This window comes from Protomyctophum bolini, assembly GCF_963924005.1.
Source record: "Protomyctophum bolini genome assembly, chromosome: 20".
Taxonomy (NCBI): Eukaryota; Metazoa; Chordata; class Actinopteri; order Myctophiformes; family Myctophidae; genus Protomyctophum; species Protomyctophum bolini.
The window spans coordinates 24,343,054-24,359,964 of NC_137881.1; the positions used below are offsets into that span (position 1 = coordinate 24,343,054).

The window sequence follows — 16,911 nt, forward strand, 5'->3', positions numbered from 1 at the left end:
TTGAATACATCGCATGGATGCACCTGGGACGTATCCTTAGTGATGTACCCCAAGGTCATCGGGGTTTCGGGTCTCTTGAACATCATACCCCTCACTCAGGTGACCTAGCCGGTGTGATCAAGTCCTGACTTACGTCCCAGTATAGCTACCCTCGATCTGTACTACATCTCAGAGGCAAATATTGTACTTTTACTCCCTTGAAATTATACTTTACGAAGATCGATTTAAGTGGGTGGACGGAACAACGTAGTACATTAAAGTACTCTCTCTCTCTCTCTCTCTCTCTCTCTCTCTCTTGTTTTTTTAGTTTGTCTAGTTATTTATTAGCTCAGCTGAGCTCAGCAGCACTCCTGCTGGCCTCAGCGGGTAAAACAGATGTTTCATCAGCAGGGGGTTGAGGGTAATTAGATCTTTCCGTTGCAGAAGGCATTTCAAGCCATGAACTTTTAATTAAATTGCACCACACCCCTGCTGTTCAACCAGCTCTGTTCAACAAACTCCGTTTTAATAACACCAAATCAATCCTTAATTTTCTTTTACTGATGTTAATACCTTCTTAACGTCTTTTTTCTTATTTTATATTTTTGAGGGGCGCCAGTTCAAAAACGCCATTGACAATGAAGGGAAAATCTTGTCCCTAACACAAACATTAAATGACAATAAAGAGAATTTAATGTTTGTTTTGACACCGTTTGTTTTACATCACCATTACGTCACCTAATCGACATGAGTTATACTTTAATATATTAGCGCCCCTCACTTCACACAGGTGTGATTTTTTAATACTACTTTCTATAAAAAAGTAGGCCTACTCAAATGATGAATTAAGTAAAAGCATCATATCGATACTGCAATGTAGAAATGCTCTGTTACAAGCAAAAGTCCGGAACTGGAAATTTATACTTGAGTAGAAATGCAAAGAAATATAATTTGCATCAAAATGTAGTACGAGTTTACTGAGGTTACGTTTAGGACCAGACCAGACCGTTCTATGCATGCCCGAGGCGACTATGTTTTGAAGCGAGCGTTCTGGTACTTCACTTCACTTCAGCTTCAACTTTTAGTTAAGCTTCAACTTTAACAGTTGCACAAAGATTTATCTCACTCAATCTCTCATTTTCTTTGCATCTCTTTGTCATAAACGTGTGGAAGCAGCATTTAGTTTTTATGCCCCACAAGGCCCACATAATATTATCTGGAAAACCAACTCCCAGAAAACTGCAGGTCTGCTGCCTCTTATTTCTGTTAAAACACAACTAGACTTTTCAGTTTGCTGCTGCCTTTGATTGAGATACTTTTCTTTTTCCTCTCTACTGTAACTGTATCTGTTATTGTCTCCACCAGGCCGAAGGCATGGGGAGTGAGTATGTTTTGCACTCCCCCCCCCCCCGTGTGTGTCCGTGCGTCCGTTCGTGTGTCCGTCCGTCCGTCTGTCTGTGTGCCACCAGGAGGCCGCTTTGTTCAAATCGGCGTCATGGTGGCGCTACAACAGGCCAAGTTGTGTCTCACACACACACACACACACACACACACACACACACACACACACAAAACATGTTTATATTACTAAACATTTTGCCAAACATCACACACACTCCTATCCTCCTAGTGGAGACCTGTTAGCCTGACTTGGCCAGCCTCATAGCGGTGTTTATGCAAGTATCTAGGGGTGGAGACAAGTATCTATTGTCACACCCATTCCTGGGCTCAGAGATGCTAAATACTATGAAATCTTAAAATGGCAAATTCTGTACTTTGGTGTTTCCAGTTAAACAAGTTTCAAATGGTGCCATGAACAATTTTTCTAATCAATAATATTGAACTATCAATTTACAGTACTTGCACTTCCGCCGTGTATAGGCTCTCTTTGCCTATAATAATGCACACCCTCGGACCAATGGCACTTAATTGGTCTGATGGTCTGATGGACTGATGAAAACATGAGCGGATAAAAGATTGAATCAAGTGCATGCAGGGTCTACGAGGAAGTTGAAAGATTATTGCTAGGCCCGGACCAGTCGGTGTAAGGATGTTATGGTATCATACAGGAATGTTGTGTTTTCTCGTCATTCATTCCACGCACGCACGCACGCACACACACACACACAGCTTTTATATAGTTGCTATCTTGTTTTTTTAAGGGTCTGTTAAGTAAACATTCCAGGGCCATTGGATTGTTAGACAATGGCATCTACTGGGGAATAAATAATGCTAAGCCGGCGCTAAGCTACTTCCAGGAAAACCACACACCGTGCAGTGGTGAAATGTAAGTACGTTTACTTAAGTACTGTACAATTTTGAGGTATTTGTACTTTACTTGAGTACAGTATTTCCAATTTCCAATACTTTTACTCCACTACATCTCAGGTCCAAATGTTGTACTTTTACTCCAATATTTGAAAACTTTAGTTACTAGTTGCTTTGTAGATTGTGATTATTATTACAAAACATTACAAACCACACAAACCACTTCAGCGCTATATACATTTTGGGGGTTTGAAAATAGCAGATCTACAAGCTCACAATGTGTCACATCGTCACGCTTGTGGGTCAGCTATTTTCAAAAGATTTTATACATTTTGAAACTTAAACTTAAAACTTAAAATACTTTCTACCTTTGGTAGGCTACTTTAAGTATCAATACTGCAGTATTGATACTTAAAACCACTAAAGCCACTAAACCACTAAGCCACTAAAACCCACGTACCAGCTACGTAGAGTCCGCTATGCGCTATCACTGCTGACCAACCCTGCTTAAGCTCACTACTGTATATGACCCAGGGCTGGACAAAATACTCAACTACTTGACTCAATAGAACATATGTACTCCCAGAGGTACATGGCAGGTCAAGTTCAGTGATTATTGATTATCAAACTGGACAAAACACGACATACTACATACATGGACAAAACACACCATACATAAACTGGCAAGGGACCACTGAACACAGATTTAAATACACAAAGGCTAACTAGACACAGATGCAACAACTACTAGTATCAACACACGATTGGCTGAGCCTGAAGCAAGCAAGCATTAGAGCAGACAGGAAACACTAGGAACATAACTACACAATTAAAGTACACAGTTCATGACAGGTGGTCCGTGGCTAATAAATCATGGGCCTTGATATGAAAAGGGTTGAAGACTTTACACACTCGAAGGAAAGAGTAGTGCTAAGGGGTGAGAGGTGAGTTTTGAGACTTGGAGAATGTGCTTCACCAGAACTGACAGCCATGGTAACCTGGAGAGGGAAGTGGGCACATTGGACATCTGCGCACCTCGATGCAAAATTGGCTAATCATGATGTGAACATGCACGGTACATCATTATCAGACTTAGTTCAGACTTAATTTTATCCTTCAACTTATCATTTATGCCCCCAAAATGACTGGATATACAGGGTGTGTAGCAATATGTAGAAATTGTAGAAATGTCAGAACTTAATGTACTTTATTTTATTTAAGACCATTTTTCTAAATATATATATATATATATATTTTTTTATAGCCAATATTTATATTACATATATATATTATTACAATAATAATATTATTATTAATATATATATTACATTGAGGTGTCCAGATGTCCAAGGTTTCTTAATGTCATGTGGGTGTGTCTGGCACACAAATAGTTAAAACATTTGGATTGGTTTTAAATAGAAATACCTTCCTCGAGTCAAGTCAAGTCTTTATACTGCCGTTTCGTTTTCTGCTGTGATTGAATTCATGCCCCGGGGATCAATTAAAAAGGTTTTATTTTATCATTTACCAAAGTCAAGTCAGGTTACGTGTTTGCGAGAGCAAAGGGCTGTAGGCCTACACTGTACACAGGCCCACATTTGACAAAGGAAAATTACACCCCGGCCTTTGTCCTTAGACCAAGGAAAGGCCAGGGAAACCGGAGAAGATGAAAAGGGAGAACCCTTGGGAAGGATGCGCCCCATCCAGGGAGGACAGGTGTGTACATCCAAACACAAAACAAACTGAGTTGAGAGCATACGTCCCACTACCAGAATCAGAATAGGGTCGACGTGGTGTCTGGTTGCTAGCGCCGAGCTTACCAGCACTCCACCTGCCTACACACTTCCACAGACAGTACTCTGTCAATGTTCTAGGCTTTGTCCCGCCCTCAATGTCTTCACATATTGTACAGTTAATATAAAACGCATTATTCAGGCACATTTTAGCCACCTCTTTTGCCCATTAGGACCACTCTATGCAATGTCCTCAAACTATAGACCTATAGACGCCTCTTCCGGCTCTGGGCGGATGCTCTCAAGAGAGGGCAAGCTTCCGCGTTGGTGCTAAGGAATGTAATGAAAGGAAGGGACTTGAGTCACGTGACTGGAGGCCGCTATGACACTCATGTCCATATATACTGTATCTATGGGCGCACTTTCGCCTCTGTGCGAGACAGGTCGCTCCAATGAACTGCAACGTCCAATGAGGCATCTATTTTTGAGGGGCGTTATACAGCTTTTGTCCCCACACGTCTCATATTTGCCATTGACAATGAAGGGAACATTTATGTCATACAGTATGTAGACGAGCAAATCGGCTAACCAATCATAAAATGTATGTGTACGTTCCGTAATGCAATTCCAAATGGTGAAAGCTGCATTTACTGGATTTACACCACGTGTCTGCTTTGAAAGGTTTAATATTTTATCATGTGAGGACTTAGCAACAACAGATATTGCCAGAGGACAATCCTAAAGCATGTCACTGCATGCAACACTATATAAATCAACTCAAAGCCCCAGGGATCCAATAACAAAAGCATTAGTTTTTAGATTTAGATCAGCGGTTCCCAAACCTTTTGAAGGGAGCAGTGTGAGTCAGTCCATTGCTCTCCCCAGGTTGGCAGAGGGAGTGTAGTCGTGCCCAGGATTACATTAGATAATTGACACTGGGTGAAAAAATGGGTTGCAAAAATGTAAGTAAAACAATGAAAATAGCCAACAGTATAATGGTATTATAGCTATAGGGCTAAAGTGGTTAAACCGATTTCAATTGATGATGCTACCCCCCTGGGGGTCCCCGGGCCTCCCTTTGAGAACCACTGCTTTAGATTATCCGAGCACTGTTTCACAAACACTGATGTTTGGGTCGCGACCCAATTTTCATCCTATAATGATATCTAGACTATCTTATTGAAAATGTTTGAACATGTTTAAACAAAATAAATAATCTCAATTTTTCATCAATTAAAAACAAAAGATCAAATAATTTGCATGAATTAATTTCTAAAAATGTTTAAGAAGTAGTGAAAATAGCAGATCAACAGATTGTGTCCCGGGAAAACGTCAAATTTTTGGGTCTCTTGAGCTAAAAAGCTTTGGAACCACATTATAGTCAGAGTGATCTAGAGTAGAGACTCAGTGTAACAATGTAACATTAAAACACCATTGATTTATTAGTCGATGTCTGTTTAACAACTTCATTTCTGAACCAGTCAAGACATGCGCTTCACTCTGGCATTCTCTCTCTCTCTGATGATATCTCTCTCTCTCTCTCTCTCTCTCTCTCTCTCTCTCTCTCTCTCTCTCTCTCTCTCTCTCCCTCTCTCTCTCTCTCTCTCATACTGTGTCATGTACTTAGAATATCTTTCTAAGCTAAGGTCATCTATAATATTGACACAGTATACAGGTAACCCCACCCCCCAGTGTCACATGACACATTATACAGCCTCTGCCGTTTAGGGTTAAGTGGTATGTATTGTAAAACCAAAATCTACAAAAAAGTAGTGGAGTAAAAGTTGGAAATTGGAAATACTCCAGTAAAGTAGGCTCTACAAATGCCTCAAAATTGCACTCAAGTACAGTACTTGAGTAAATGTACTTAGTTACTTTCCACCACTGCATACAACGCCTGAGCCCAGATGGTGCCGTGACCTTTTTGACCTGTTGGCTGTTGTTATTTCTATCCTCATCAATAATAATGAATCACCAGGACATTATTGATACCATCACCCTCATCAATAATAATGAATCACCATGTAGGACAGGTCTCCATTACAGCTTTAGAGATGTCCAACACTTAAACTTGTGTGTGTGTGTGTGTGTGTGTGTGTGTGTGTGTGTGTGTGTGTGTGTGTGTGTGTGTGTGTGTGTGTGTGTGTGTGTGTGTGAGAGAGAGATTATTTTATTTTACATTGGGCCTAGATAGATTATATGTTGATTGTTGAATTTAATTCACTTTCACCTTTGTACACAGACACACTAAAGCAAGTAGCCTACAAAAAGCAGAACAAAAAGTAGCACGAAAGTAGTGTCGTCATCACTGGCTGAACACACTGAAACACTATGCAAATGACCTGGAATGGTCCGTGCGTGAGTCCTCTGAACAAGTGCCTTTAGAGAGAGAGAGAGAGAGAGAGAGAGAGAGAGAGAGAGAGAGAGTGAGAGAGAGAGAGAGAGAGACACCGAGAGAGAGAGAGAGAGAGAGAGAGAGAGAGAGATGCGGTGAGTGAGTGCAGCAACACTGAGGAACGATTACTTAAGGGGGACGCGGAGCACTACGTAAAGAGCATGTTAAGCAGCATGCAGGTATAACGGGAATGTATGAATGAACGAATTAATGAATGAATGAATGAATGGCTGAAGCAGCAGCGGCTTCATAACAACGGGACCGTTGGAGGTGGTGGAGGTAGAGCGGTCTGCGTGTGTCCTGTCTGCCCGGCACACGGTCACTGACACACGGATCATCCACTCCAGTCTGAGGGCTACAGCTATCTACTTCCCGAATCGCACCGCCGGGACGACTCACTGACCGGAGCCCCGGACGGAGCATCGACTCCTCATGTCGGCGAGCAGAGAGGCGGAGGACCGGATCGATCGGCTGGTGAGGAGTAGCGGAGGTTTGAGCATTAAGAGACATGCCGGCCGGTTTTTGGCGTCACATCCATCGGGCAGGAGATGGAAGCAGAGCCGCTGATAATACGTCACGTCACGTAACGTTCCTCCACCGCGGTGGGACCGGTGGGACAGCCACTGCACCGGACTGTTATAAAAGCGTCGCTTAAGGACGTGACCTTGTTTTAAGTATAGTCAGGCTACGTAGGCCTACACACAACACTGTCACTGCAGACAGTGCAGAGGACTGCAGCCAGCCTGTCAGGTACGACTGGCTACATGCTGTTTAGAGATAATTTTATTATTTATAATAGGCGATTATTCTATCAATTACTTTGTTGGTTAAACTCGAGAGAGAGAAAACTGTTTTGTTCTTGTAATGTCCAGTAGTCACTGCCACTGGACATATATTGTTGTTATATTTTTGCATGCTTGTGTTGACATGGGACTCCTGTAAAAAAGAGTAAATTATAGGCTAGCAAAAAAACATAGCACCTATATATTTGTTTGTTTATTTTTTTATTGTTTTGAAATAATTAATATAAACTTAGCCTATATTATTCTACTTTAATTATTTTTGCCATTTATATATTTTTTTACCAAAAAATTATAATACATACATTTATGATTGTTTTAATTGATTCATATTTTGTTCTTTAAAATAATCAATTAAATCGATTAGTTGTATTTGTATTAACTGTTTTGCACTCCTATGCTCACAGGGAAGTGGGCTAAGCTGCATTGAAGACTATACAGGACAACTATACTGTAACTGCAGCCTACAAGACAACTACCAACAGTATACTGTACCACCGCAGCCTCAAGCATTCCTCTGAGGCAAATGCATAACCTACATAAACGGGGGCTTGATGGATTATAATGCAAAGTAGGACATGAACTCTTCAGTGGATTAAACAGCGTGAATAATTGAAGGTTGCCGTCCGTCCACGTCTCTCTCACATGATGACCCAGTTCTGACTGTATAACTGGATCACACCAAGGAGACACCTTTCAGTTGTACAGTTATTCTGTCTAACTGGATCATAGGAAACACCTTTCAGTTGTACAGTTATTTTGTCAAACGGGATCGTATCTCATGAGGAACACCTTTCAGTTGTACAGTTAACTTTCTGTAATCTGTGGAAACACCTTTCATTTGTACAGTTAACTGTTACGCACAGCGTCACACAAGAAAGTATAGTAGTAGATCTTGCAAGCTCGCTATCTTAAAAAAAAATTGAATCCTGAAAAGTATCAACAGTTTTGAACATATGAGGTTATGATGATATGTGAAGTGGCCTTTTTATGTTTTTTGCCTAAATAGGCAAATGATGCATCATTTTAAACCTTTAAGTCTGACATGCATTAGAATATAGGAGTCTCTTTCAAGATAACACGAGGGAATATATCCACATGCACAGTGAGTCCGTAAAGAGACAACGGGCGTGTCATGTGACAAGAACCACGGAATATTGACCTTTTGGAGTTTGCACACAGGGTCAAGAGATCAACAACATCCTCAACATCATACAAGTGAGACGACACTGCTCGCTCCTACATGCATTTCACCTCCCTGCTGGCTGCTGCGTGTCACTGCACCCACCAGTGCACTACATTTCATCTGACTCAGGGGATTACAGGGTCATAAATGACTCTACAGCCGTCAGCTTGTCAGTGCTCTGTGTGGTCTATAGCTGACTGCTTATGACAGGAGGCCTACGGAGGAATATTGGGCTCAAAGGTCGAAGGGAAAAGAAGCCGTCTCGCCCCGTTGTTGACATTTAATTTGACTCAGCAGAGCTGCCTATAACAGTCGATGATGCCTTATGTCCGTCCATTATATTCAGGAAGCTTAGTCTGTGACGTCTGTGACCTCTGAGCCAATAACCGCTGTGGTCGTCAGCCAAGTGCTTGTGCAAGCAATAAAACAAGAAGCACTGACTGAGTGCAGTGCGTTGCAATAACAACGACCTCATTAATAGGGGTGTTCTTGTTATAGCTGAAGGACAAGCAGCTATCTAAATACTAAGGCCTAAATACTGTACCCAATGTGCAGTGTTCATTTTGACAGCAAATTCAGACTTTAGTCTTTTGAATAACACACCGTTTAGTTAGTCCTATTTTAGTCATCTGAAATCGTTTAGTCTTAGTCTAGTCTCAGTCGACTAAATATCAAATTCTTATATTTAGTCTTAGTCATGCCAGTGTTAATCTGACAGCAAATTCAGACTTAACACCAATTAGTTCCAGTCCTATTTTAGTAATTTGAAATTGTTTAGTCTAAGTGGAGTCAAAATCCCTTTAGGCTTCCATCCATCTTCAGCCGCTTATCCGTAGTCGGGTCGCTGGGGGAACAGCTCCAGAGAGCTCCAGACTTCCCTCTCCAGAGCAACATTAGTAACATTTAGTCTTAGTCGACAAAACCAACACCACCCCCCACAATGTCCCTGTGCTGCGGCGGTCGCTCGCCGTCCCGGCCCCGGCCTCTCCTCCGCCACACTGACGTCCCGCCCCGCGTGACGGAGAGCTACATCCTGTCGGGCTACCGCTACCCGGACTACAGCCTGGCGGAGTGCCTGTGGTCGGCGTTCCGGCCCACCAACGAGACGGGCAACTTCTGGACGCACTTCCTGCCCGTGTTCGTGTTCGCGTACCACTTCGCCGAGGCGTTCACGTGGGAGGGCGCGCCGGCCGCCAGCGACCCGTTCTTCTACCCGCTGTGGAGCTACTTGGTGGGCGTGTTGATGCTGCTGATGGCGAGCAGCATGGCCCACCTGCTCAACTCCATGTCCCTGGTGGTCCGCGAGGTGTGCTTCTTCGTGGACTACGGCACCATCAGTGCCTACACCGTGGGCTCCTCGCTGGCCTACTACTACTACATCCACCCGAGGGCCGGGATAGCGGAGACGACGATCACTGCCGGCTCCAACCTGGACGAGGAGGGCCTGGGGGGGGACCCTGAGGAACCCCTCCTCCTGCAGTCGCCTTGGCCGGACTTCAGGGCGTTCTTTGATGACTTCTACATTCCGAGGTTATTATTGTTTTTTCATTTTACATTCGTTTTTAGTTTTAGTTTAGTTTAGTTTTAGTTTTGATTCGTTTTTGTTATGCAGGTTTGCTAGTATTTATTTTTTACTTATTTGTGAGAAGTGCCCCCCCTAGCTTTGTGTATACCCCATAGTGATGATTTGATTAATAATAATAATAATAATAATAATACATTTTATTTATAAGGCGCCTTTCAGGGCACTCAAGGTCGCCGTACAGATTAAAAGCAGTACAAGAACACAGTTAAAAGCAGGAAAAAAAATAAAACTAGGGCACAGCCTGCAGCAGAAGACACTAGAGGTCACACAGAGTTATAGGCCTGCCTAAACAGGTGGGTTTTGAGGTGAGTTTGGAATATAGTGATAGAGTCCATGTTTCTGATGTCAGGGGGGAGGGAGTTCCAGAGGTGAGGGGCAGAGCGGCTGAAGGCTCTTGAGCCCATGGTGGAGAGACGGGCTGGGAGGACTTTCAGGGTGAGGGAGGAGGCAGACCTGAGAGACCGGGTGGGGATGTTGACGTGGACAAGGTCAGACAGGTATGGGGGTGCGAGGTTATGGATGGCCTTGAATGTGTGGAGAAGGATTTTGAAGTCGATACGGTATTTGATGGGGAGCCAGTGGAGTTGGTGTAAAACAGGGGTGATGTGACTGATGACAGGGGTTCTGGTGACGATACGGGCAGCAGCATTCTGGACTAGTTGGAGTTTATGGAGGAGTTTGTGGGGGAGACCAAAGAGAAGGGAATTACAGTAGTCCAGGCGGGAAGTGACAAGAGACTGAACCAGGATAGCGGCACTGTGGGGAGTGAGTGAGGGGCGGAGGCGGTTGATGTTTCTGAGGTGGAAGTAGGCGGATCGGATGGTGGTGTTGATGTGGGTGTGGAATGAAAGGGTACTGTCGAGGACGACACCCAGACTCTTAAGCTGAGGGGAGGGGGAAACCGAGGAGTTGTCAATGGTGAGAGTGAAACTGGGTTGCTTGGTGAGTGTGGATTTAGAACCAATGAGGACTACCTCGGTTTTATCACTGTTGAGTTTGAGGAAATTGGAGGTGAACCAGGACTTGATTTCCTGCAAACGGGTACAGAGGGAGGAGGGTGGGAAGGTGGAAGAAGGTTTGGAGGAGACGTAGAGCTGGGCAAAGTACGCATTGAGGATAAAAAGTGTGGATAGAAAAGTGAAGACGGAAAAGTTAGGATGCAAATAGTGATTGGCCGGAATGAGATGATGTATGATCCTATATCCATCTTTTAGTGTATGTTCACAAACTTTGTCCTACACAAACATTAAATTCCCATTGACTGAATGGAACATTTTACATCATAGCAAATAGAAGTGTCCATTTTATGTCATGATGATGTACGATGATAAGAGCGCCCCTCACTTCACATTCACACAGGTGTGATTTCTGAGGGGCGCCTATATACAGCTTTTCGTCCCGTCACGTCTCACATTTGCCATTGACAATGAAAGGAGAATTTAAAATAGAAATATAGAAATATGACGTAAATCTGTGGCAACACAAACATTAAATGCCATTCCCACAATGAAAGGAAAATGTACGTCATATGTAGACGAGCAGCTCGGCTAACCAATCACATAAATTCAGTTGTCATTTCACATGATCATGGTGAAAAAATGAGTTTTTTTAAACATTGTATCATGGTTAAAACTTAAGTTGACAAATTAATTCATGAAGAAGTATAACAAGAGCGCTAGCCCCTCTTATATAGAGCTTTTCTCCCCACATGTCTCATATTTGCCATTGACAATGAAAGGAGAAATTAGGTTACCTATATGTCCGTCAAATATGACGTAAATTTGTGGCAACACAAACATTAAATGCCATTCCCACAATGAAGGGAAAATGTGTCATTTGTAGAGGAGCAAACGGGCTAACCGACCTCTCCGTCCTTTGAAACAGCTCCTGCCTGGTGGCCATCGTCTGCGTGCTGTCGTGCTGCAACACGCGCCAGCGCTGGCGGAAGCACCGCTACATGATCCGCACGCTGGTCTTCCTGCTGCCCTTCCTGGTGTCGTCCACGCCCATCTTCTACCGCCTCCTGGCGGCCAGCCCGTACCCGGCGGCCTCCACCGCCTTCGCCTCCTCCGCCTCCATGCCCGGGTTCTTCTACCGCCACTGCTTCTGGCTGGTGGCGTCGGCCGTCTTCAACATCAGCAAGGTCCCCGAGAGGCTGGCCCCGGGAAGGTACGGTATAGGACTGCAGATAGATACATGTTTTTATATCCCATCCCGCTACCAGGGAACCTCTTTTGTACCAGGGAAACAGATACATCTTCAATACAAGAAATAAATGTTCAGAATCTACAATTTACAATTTACAATGTAGGCATTTAGCAGACGCTCTTAATCCAGAGCGATTTACATTAAGCAAGAACAAAAAAGCATGGGAATACATCACATAAAAAGCATTTATCATGAAATATGCATAAGCCAAGAATGCGTAAGCTAAGACTACATACAATGCAATTATAGTGCTGTCTACATAACATGCTATAAGTCTGTATCAAATGCTATCTAAGTCTACAGAAATGCTAGGAGATAGGTAGGGTAAGTGCTATGGGCCATGATGGAGTCTGAAAAGGTGGGTTTTCAGACTACAGTTTACAGAATCTAAAGCTTGGTAGGCTGCGGATAACCAACACACATAGCCATTATGCTTATCAACAACAAATAAATATCGGCTACTGCCATCTGTTAATGTCAGTTAATTTAGCTCCTATGCCACTAAAATGAATGTGGAACGCCCTGCCAACAGCCATTTAGAAATGTGAATCCCTAGACTCCTTCAAAAGCACTCTCAAAGAGCAACTACGGGCTTTTCTGGTTCTATCCTCAAGTGCCATTGTCCTGTACTTTCGTGTGAAATGCACCCATTCTGCATACTGTGAAATAAAATGTTCAATCAATCACTCGAATCAACCAAACGCCCCCTATGTCCACGGTTCCAGGTTTGACCTGTGGGGTCACAGCCACCAGTGGTTCCACTGCTGCACCTTCCTGTCCATCCTGGACGAGCTCCACATGATCAAGTCCGAGGTCCGAGCCCTCCTACTGTCGTCCAGCCTCCTCCTCCTCCCCTCCTCCCCCCCTCCGCGGCTCCCCGGCCCCGCCCTGGCCTCCACCCTGGGCGTGATGCTCCTCCTGCAGGCGGCCATCGCCTCCATCATCGCCTGGTTCTCCTGGGGCGCCAACCGCATCTACGCCCCCCAGCAGCGCGACCTGCTGGCCAACAAGGAGCGGTGCAGCGATCATCTCAAATGCCACTGAAGTGTGAAACTGTGGTTCTTGACTCATTTCCCTGCCAAGGACGACTTAAGAAACTTTTTTTCCTTCCTTTTTTGGGTGATTTCAAATGTCAGCGAAAAGCACCATCTTGTGTAAAGACACTGGAGTTGCAATCCCACAGGAAACTGATCCACCCCTGTCTATTGTTCTGACAGAAATGGATTTATCTCTGTAAGGCATGCTGGTTTCAAACGGTAACAACTCGGGAACGTCATGTCCAAATGGAATATTAGTTTCCCCCCCATGAACACGGCACATGTGTCCGTGTCGGCGATCGACCAGGGGATAAAAAAGGAAAAAAAACTGCGAAATAAATTTGGCAGTAGATGAATTGCTGTTCATGAGCAATAAACGTAAGCCCTAACTGCTCCCCCCGCCCCCGAGCGATCCATGTGAGCACCTGAGCAGACATCTGCTGGATGAAGCTTGAACAGAATGCCCTGCTGCCCCCCCCACACACAGCTTGTTTGAACCACTGCACTAAACGACAAATCGCTCTGCGAATGCATTTTGTTTTGCATCTTTTTTATTTTGAATGAAGGTTATGCAAGCTTGTCTGAGTTAAGATTTTCACACACACACACACACACACACATACACACGCGCAAAGCCGCAAACGTGCACGCACACAGGACTAGGAGGATGAAGTGAAGCTACAGTGTGCAGCAACATTATTCTTTTATTTTTGTATTTCACGTCCGTCTTAAGGTCCTTTCACACCACACGTGTATACATTTCGCTGCACTGCGGCGTGAGCTTGTACATCAGCTATTTTGACATTCGTGCGACACCTGCTGCAGCACGACTAAAGCAGAACTTTCTATGGTTCCCACATGTTTTCTGCAGCCCTCAGGCCTCTCTTCCCCAGTGGTGGAATGTAACTAAGTACATTTACTTAAGTACTGTACTTTTATATTTTACTCCAATATTTACTCAAATATCCAATATCCAAATCTACACGGTCACAATGTGTCGCGGTGCGACGCCGACGCATTGTGAGCTTGTAGAGCTGCTATTTTCAAAAGACAGTTTGAAAACTTTAAATGGGACATTCTGCACAATTAGCACTTTTACTTTTGGTACTGTAAGTACATTTTGAAGCCAATGCTTTTGTACTTTTACTCAAGTAAATGTTGAATTCCGGACTATTAGTAAATCAAAGTCAAAACTTTTTTTCCACCACTGCTGTTCCCCGAGCCCTCCCCAGACGTTCCCTTCGTACTGCGGGGGAATTGAGGACAAGGAGGAAGAGATGAAAGGATTATATTTTGGGAAGTTCACCGCAGGGCGTTCTGTCCGCTTTCCAAGCGGCTATAATGGGACAGAGTCCACTTCACTTCCTCCTGGGAGTTACGCTTTCCTGCTATTTTCAAACATGGCTGCTGCTACGAACACAATGGTTCTCAACCATTTCAGGCCATGACCTGAAAAAATAAATACAAATAAAATAAATATTCATATTTGAACTGGGGACTCCCCCCAACGCGAGGCATTGTGAGCTTGTAGATCACACAGGTTGAGAATAATAACGTTGTCCTTTCCCTCATGGGTACGTAAGACGACACAAGGGACAGTTGTTGTTTGTTATTACACCCTGCAGAGAAAAGACACACATGTTATGCCCCCAGTAATGATATTAATGCAACGTGACTCAAATGTCACCGTGTGGCGTACAGTATGTTACATTATGGAGGAAAGTGGCAGTTTTGACGGTCTGTGGTTTGAGTCATGTTATTATCGCTTGCCTGACTCTCTCTCTCTCTCTCTCTCTCTCTCTCTCTCTCTCTCTCTCTGTGTCTCTATATATATCTCTCTCTCTCTCTGTCCGTCTCTCTCTCTCTCTCTCTCTCTGACACATACACACTTATACATCTTAAAAGGTTTCTTGGCTGTCAGCTTTTTTCAAATCTTTCTTTTTTATACTTTTTTCACATCGATGGTTGGACACCTTGTACAGTATGTCTGCACTGTTGCTTCTTTCATTATTATTGTATAAAAATACATAGTGAAAATAGCAGATCAACAAAACTGACGCGTTGTGAGCTTGTAGATCGGCTGTGCTTCACTGCCATTGTGCGTCACTCTTCTTGTACGGCATATAAGAAAGTTGAAATGTGGAGATGCGAGGTATTCTGCCCGACTTTGTTTGAGGTGGAACTTGGGCCTCGCTGTATAGCCCAAAATGACTGCTTTTCAACATGGAGTCGTTTTCGGTTAGACCGACAGATGCGGTCGTACGATGAAGTCTTATGACACACACACACTTCCCCTTTCTTTCTCATGAAACCTCGCCAGCAGGAAATGGGGCAGCCTAGTAGTTGACGCGACAGAAATAGCTCCGACCGGCTTGTCAGTTACGGTACTTATGTACCGTACTGTTACTGTACTGTAAACGCCTCGTGCACACGCACTAGCTGCACCAATCCGGAGGGTTCGTTTAACTTAAGAGGGTGCACAAAAGGACACGTAGGATCCATTTCTGTACTCTCTTAAGTGCACACACTCTAAATGAAGTGCACACTCTTCAAATGAGCTCTCCGTATTCTGCGGTGTACTGTCACTTTAAGAAGCCACGCTCGCTTTGCTTTCCTAACTTTTTAGTAATAATAGTTCAACATGTTTTTATTGTGTTCTTAATAGATGATGCTGTCTCTACTAAGTATAATGATTTGCTGCTTTCCATTTTTTAGACTTGTTTGTTCAGGGCCGCAAGCTGCTGCTTTTGTATTTTTTAACAATTCTGTCTGTGTGTGTTTTAACATAATGCAGTAGCAAAGCTTTTAATGTAAAAAAGCCATAGGGTGGTTTTGGAGATATATGTGTCAATGATAATGATAACAGTGTGTGTTATTTTTTGTGTGTCACATCGTCAGGGGGAGGGGGGGGGACTTCCTGACTAGAACTGCACTTCAATCGTTTTTTTGCGGAAGTCAAACTGTAGCCTAACGTCAAATGTGAAAGTAGAAGTGACTAAACTGGAACTGGTGAATGACCTGGGGGGGGGGTCTCCCTCCTGATTGGTCGAAATCTGCAACCCACGTATTTTCTGGGTTTTTTTTCTCGTATTGCCAGACTGTTACTTCTCACAATTTTCAAATGCTTCCGTCATACAGTCTGGAGCAACGGAAGCTCTATCATGACGAGTAAGCAATAAAGCGGAAGTGAAGCCTCCTCCCCACTTCCGTTTCGTCGTGCAAATTTATCCTAATATAAATCGAAATAATCTAAGCATAGATATATAGCTTACTGCTTAGCAGAAATAAAATATATTTTTGTGAAACAGATTACTCAGATTTCGGGAGGTGTAGTTCCAGACTATCTAGCATTTGGAGATTGTGGAATAGTTGTCTGGCGACGCTACGCGAGACTACTGCAAACATAAAGCATTGTTTAGATTAGATTAGAGCATTCATGGCCATTACTACTGTACTGTACATGTACTGTATGCATGTATAGTGGGTTATAGCAGTGTCTATGCTGGCTCCAAATATTTTGACGGACTTGGTTTCCGTCGGTGTTCCATCACAGGACGTTGTGGCCTGTTACCTCTGATGGCCAACCAGAGGGAGCGGAGCACACTGGGCCAGGGACAGTGGTGGGGAAAGTACTCACATCTTTTTTTACTTAAGTAAAAGTATCAATACTGCAATATAGAAATACTCTGTTATGAGTAAAAGTGTGCTTGAGTAAAAAGT

The 16,911-nt window shown here is 43.6% G+C and overlaps 1 protein-coding gene across 1 annotated transcript; it reads left to right on the forward strand.

The window, feature by feature from the left end:
- Window positions 1-6,503: 6,503 nt before the first annotated feature.
- On the forward strand, window positions 6,504-13,346 carry paqr9 (progestin and adipoQ receptor family member 9). Its single transcript, XM_080791983.1, has 4 exons — window positions 6,504-7,125; window positions 7,583-9,891; window positions 11,831-12,115; window positions 12,880-13,346. The coding sequence occupies exons 2-4, from the start codon at window positions 9,302-9,304 to the stop codon at window positions 13,196-13,198; spliced, it is 1,194 nt and encodes a 397-aa protein (XP_080648109.1). The 5' UTR covers window positions 6,504-7,125; window positions 7,583-9,301; the 3' UTR covers window positions 13,199-13,346.
- Window positions 13,347-16,911: the final 3,565 nt, after the last annotated feature.

Bases quoted from the DNA above. Each gene is read 5' to 3' on its own strand.
- paqr9 (XM_080791983.1), top strand. From the start codon at position 9,302: ATGTCCCTGTGCTGCGGCGGTCGCTCGCCGTCCCGGCCCCGGCCTCTC. The intron at 9,892-11,830 runs GTTATTATTGTT...CCTTTGAAACAG, and splicing joins GATGACTTCTACATTCCGAG to CTCCTGCCTGGTGGCCATCG. The intron at 12,116-12,879 runs GTACGGTATAGG...CCACGGTTCCAG, and splicing joins GAGAGGCTGGCCCCGGGAAG to GTTTGACCTGTGGGGTCACA.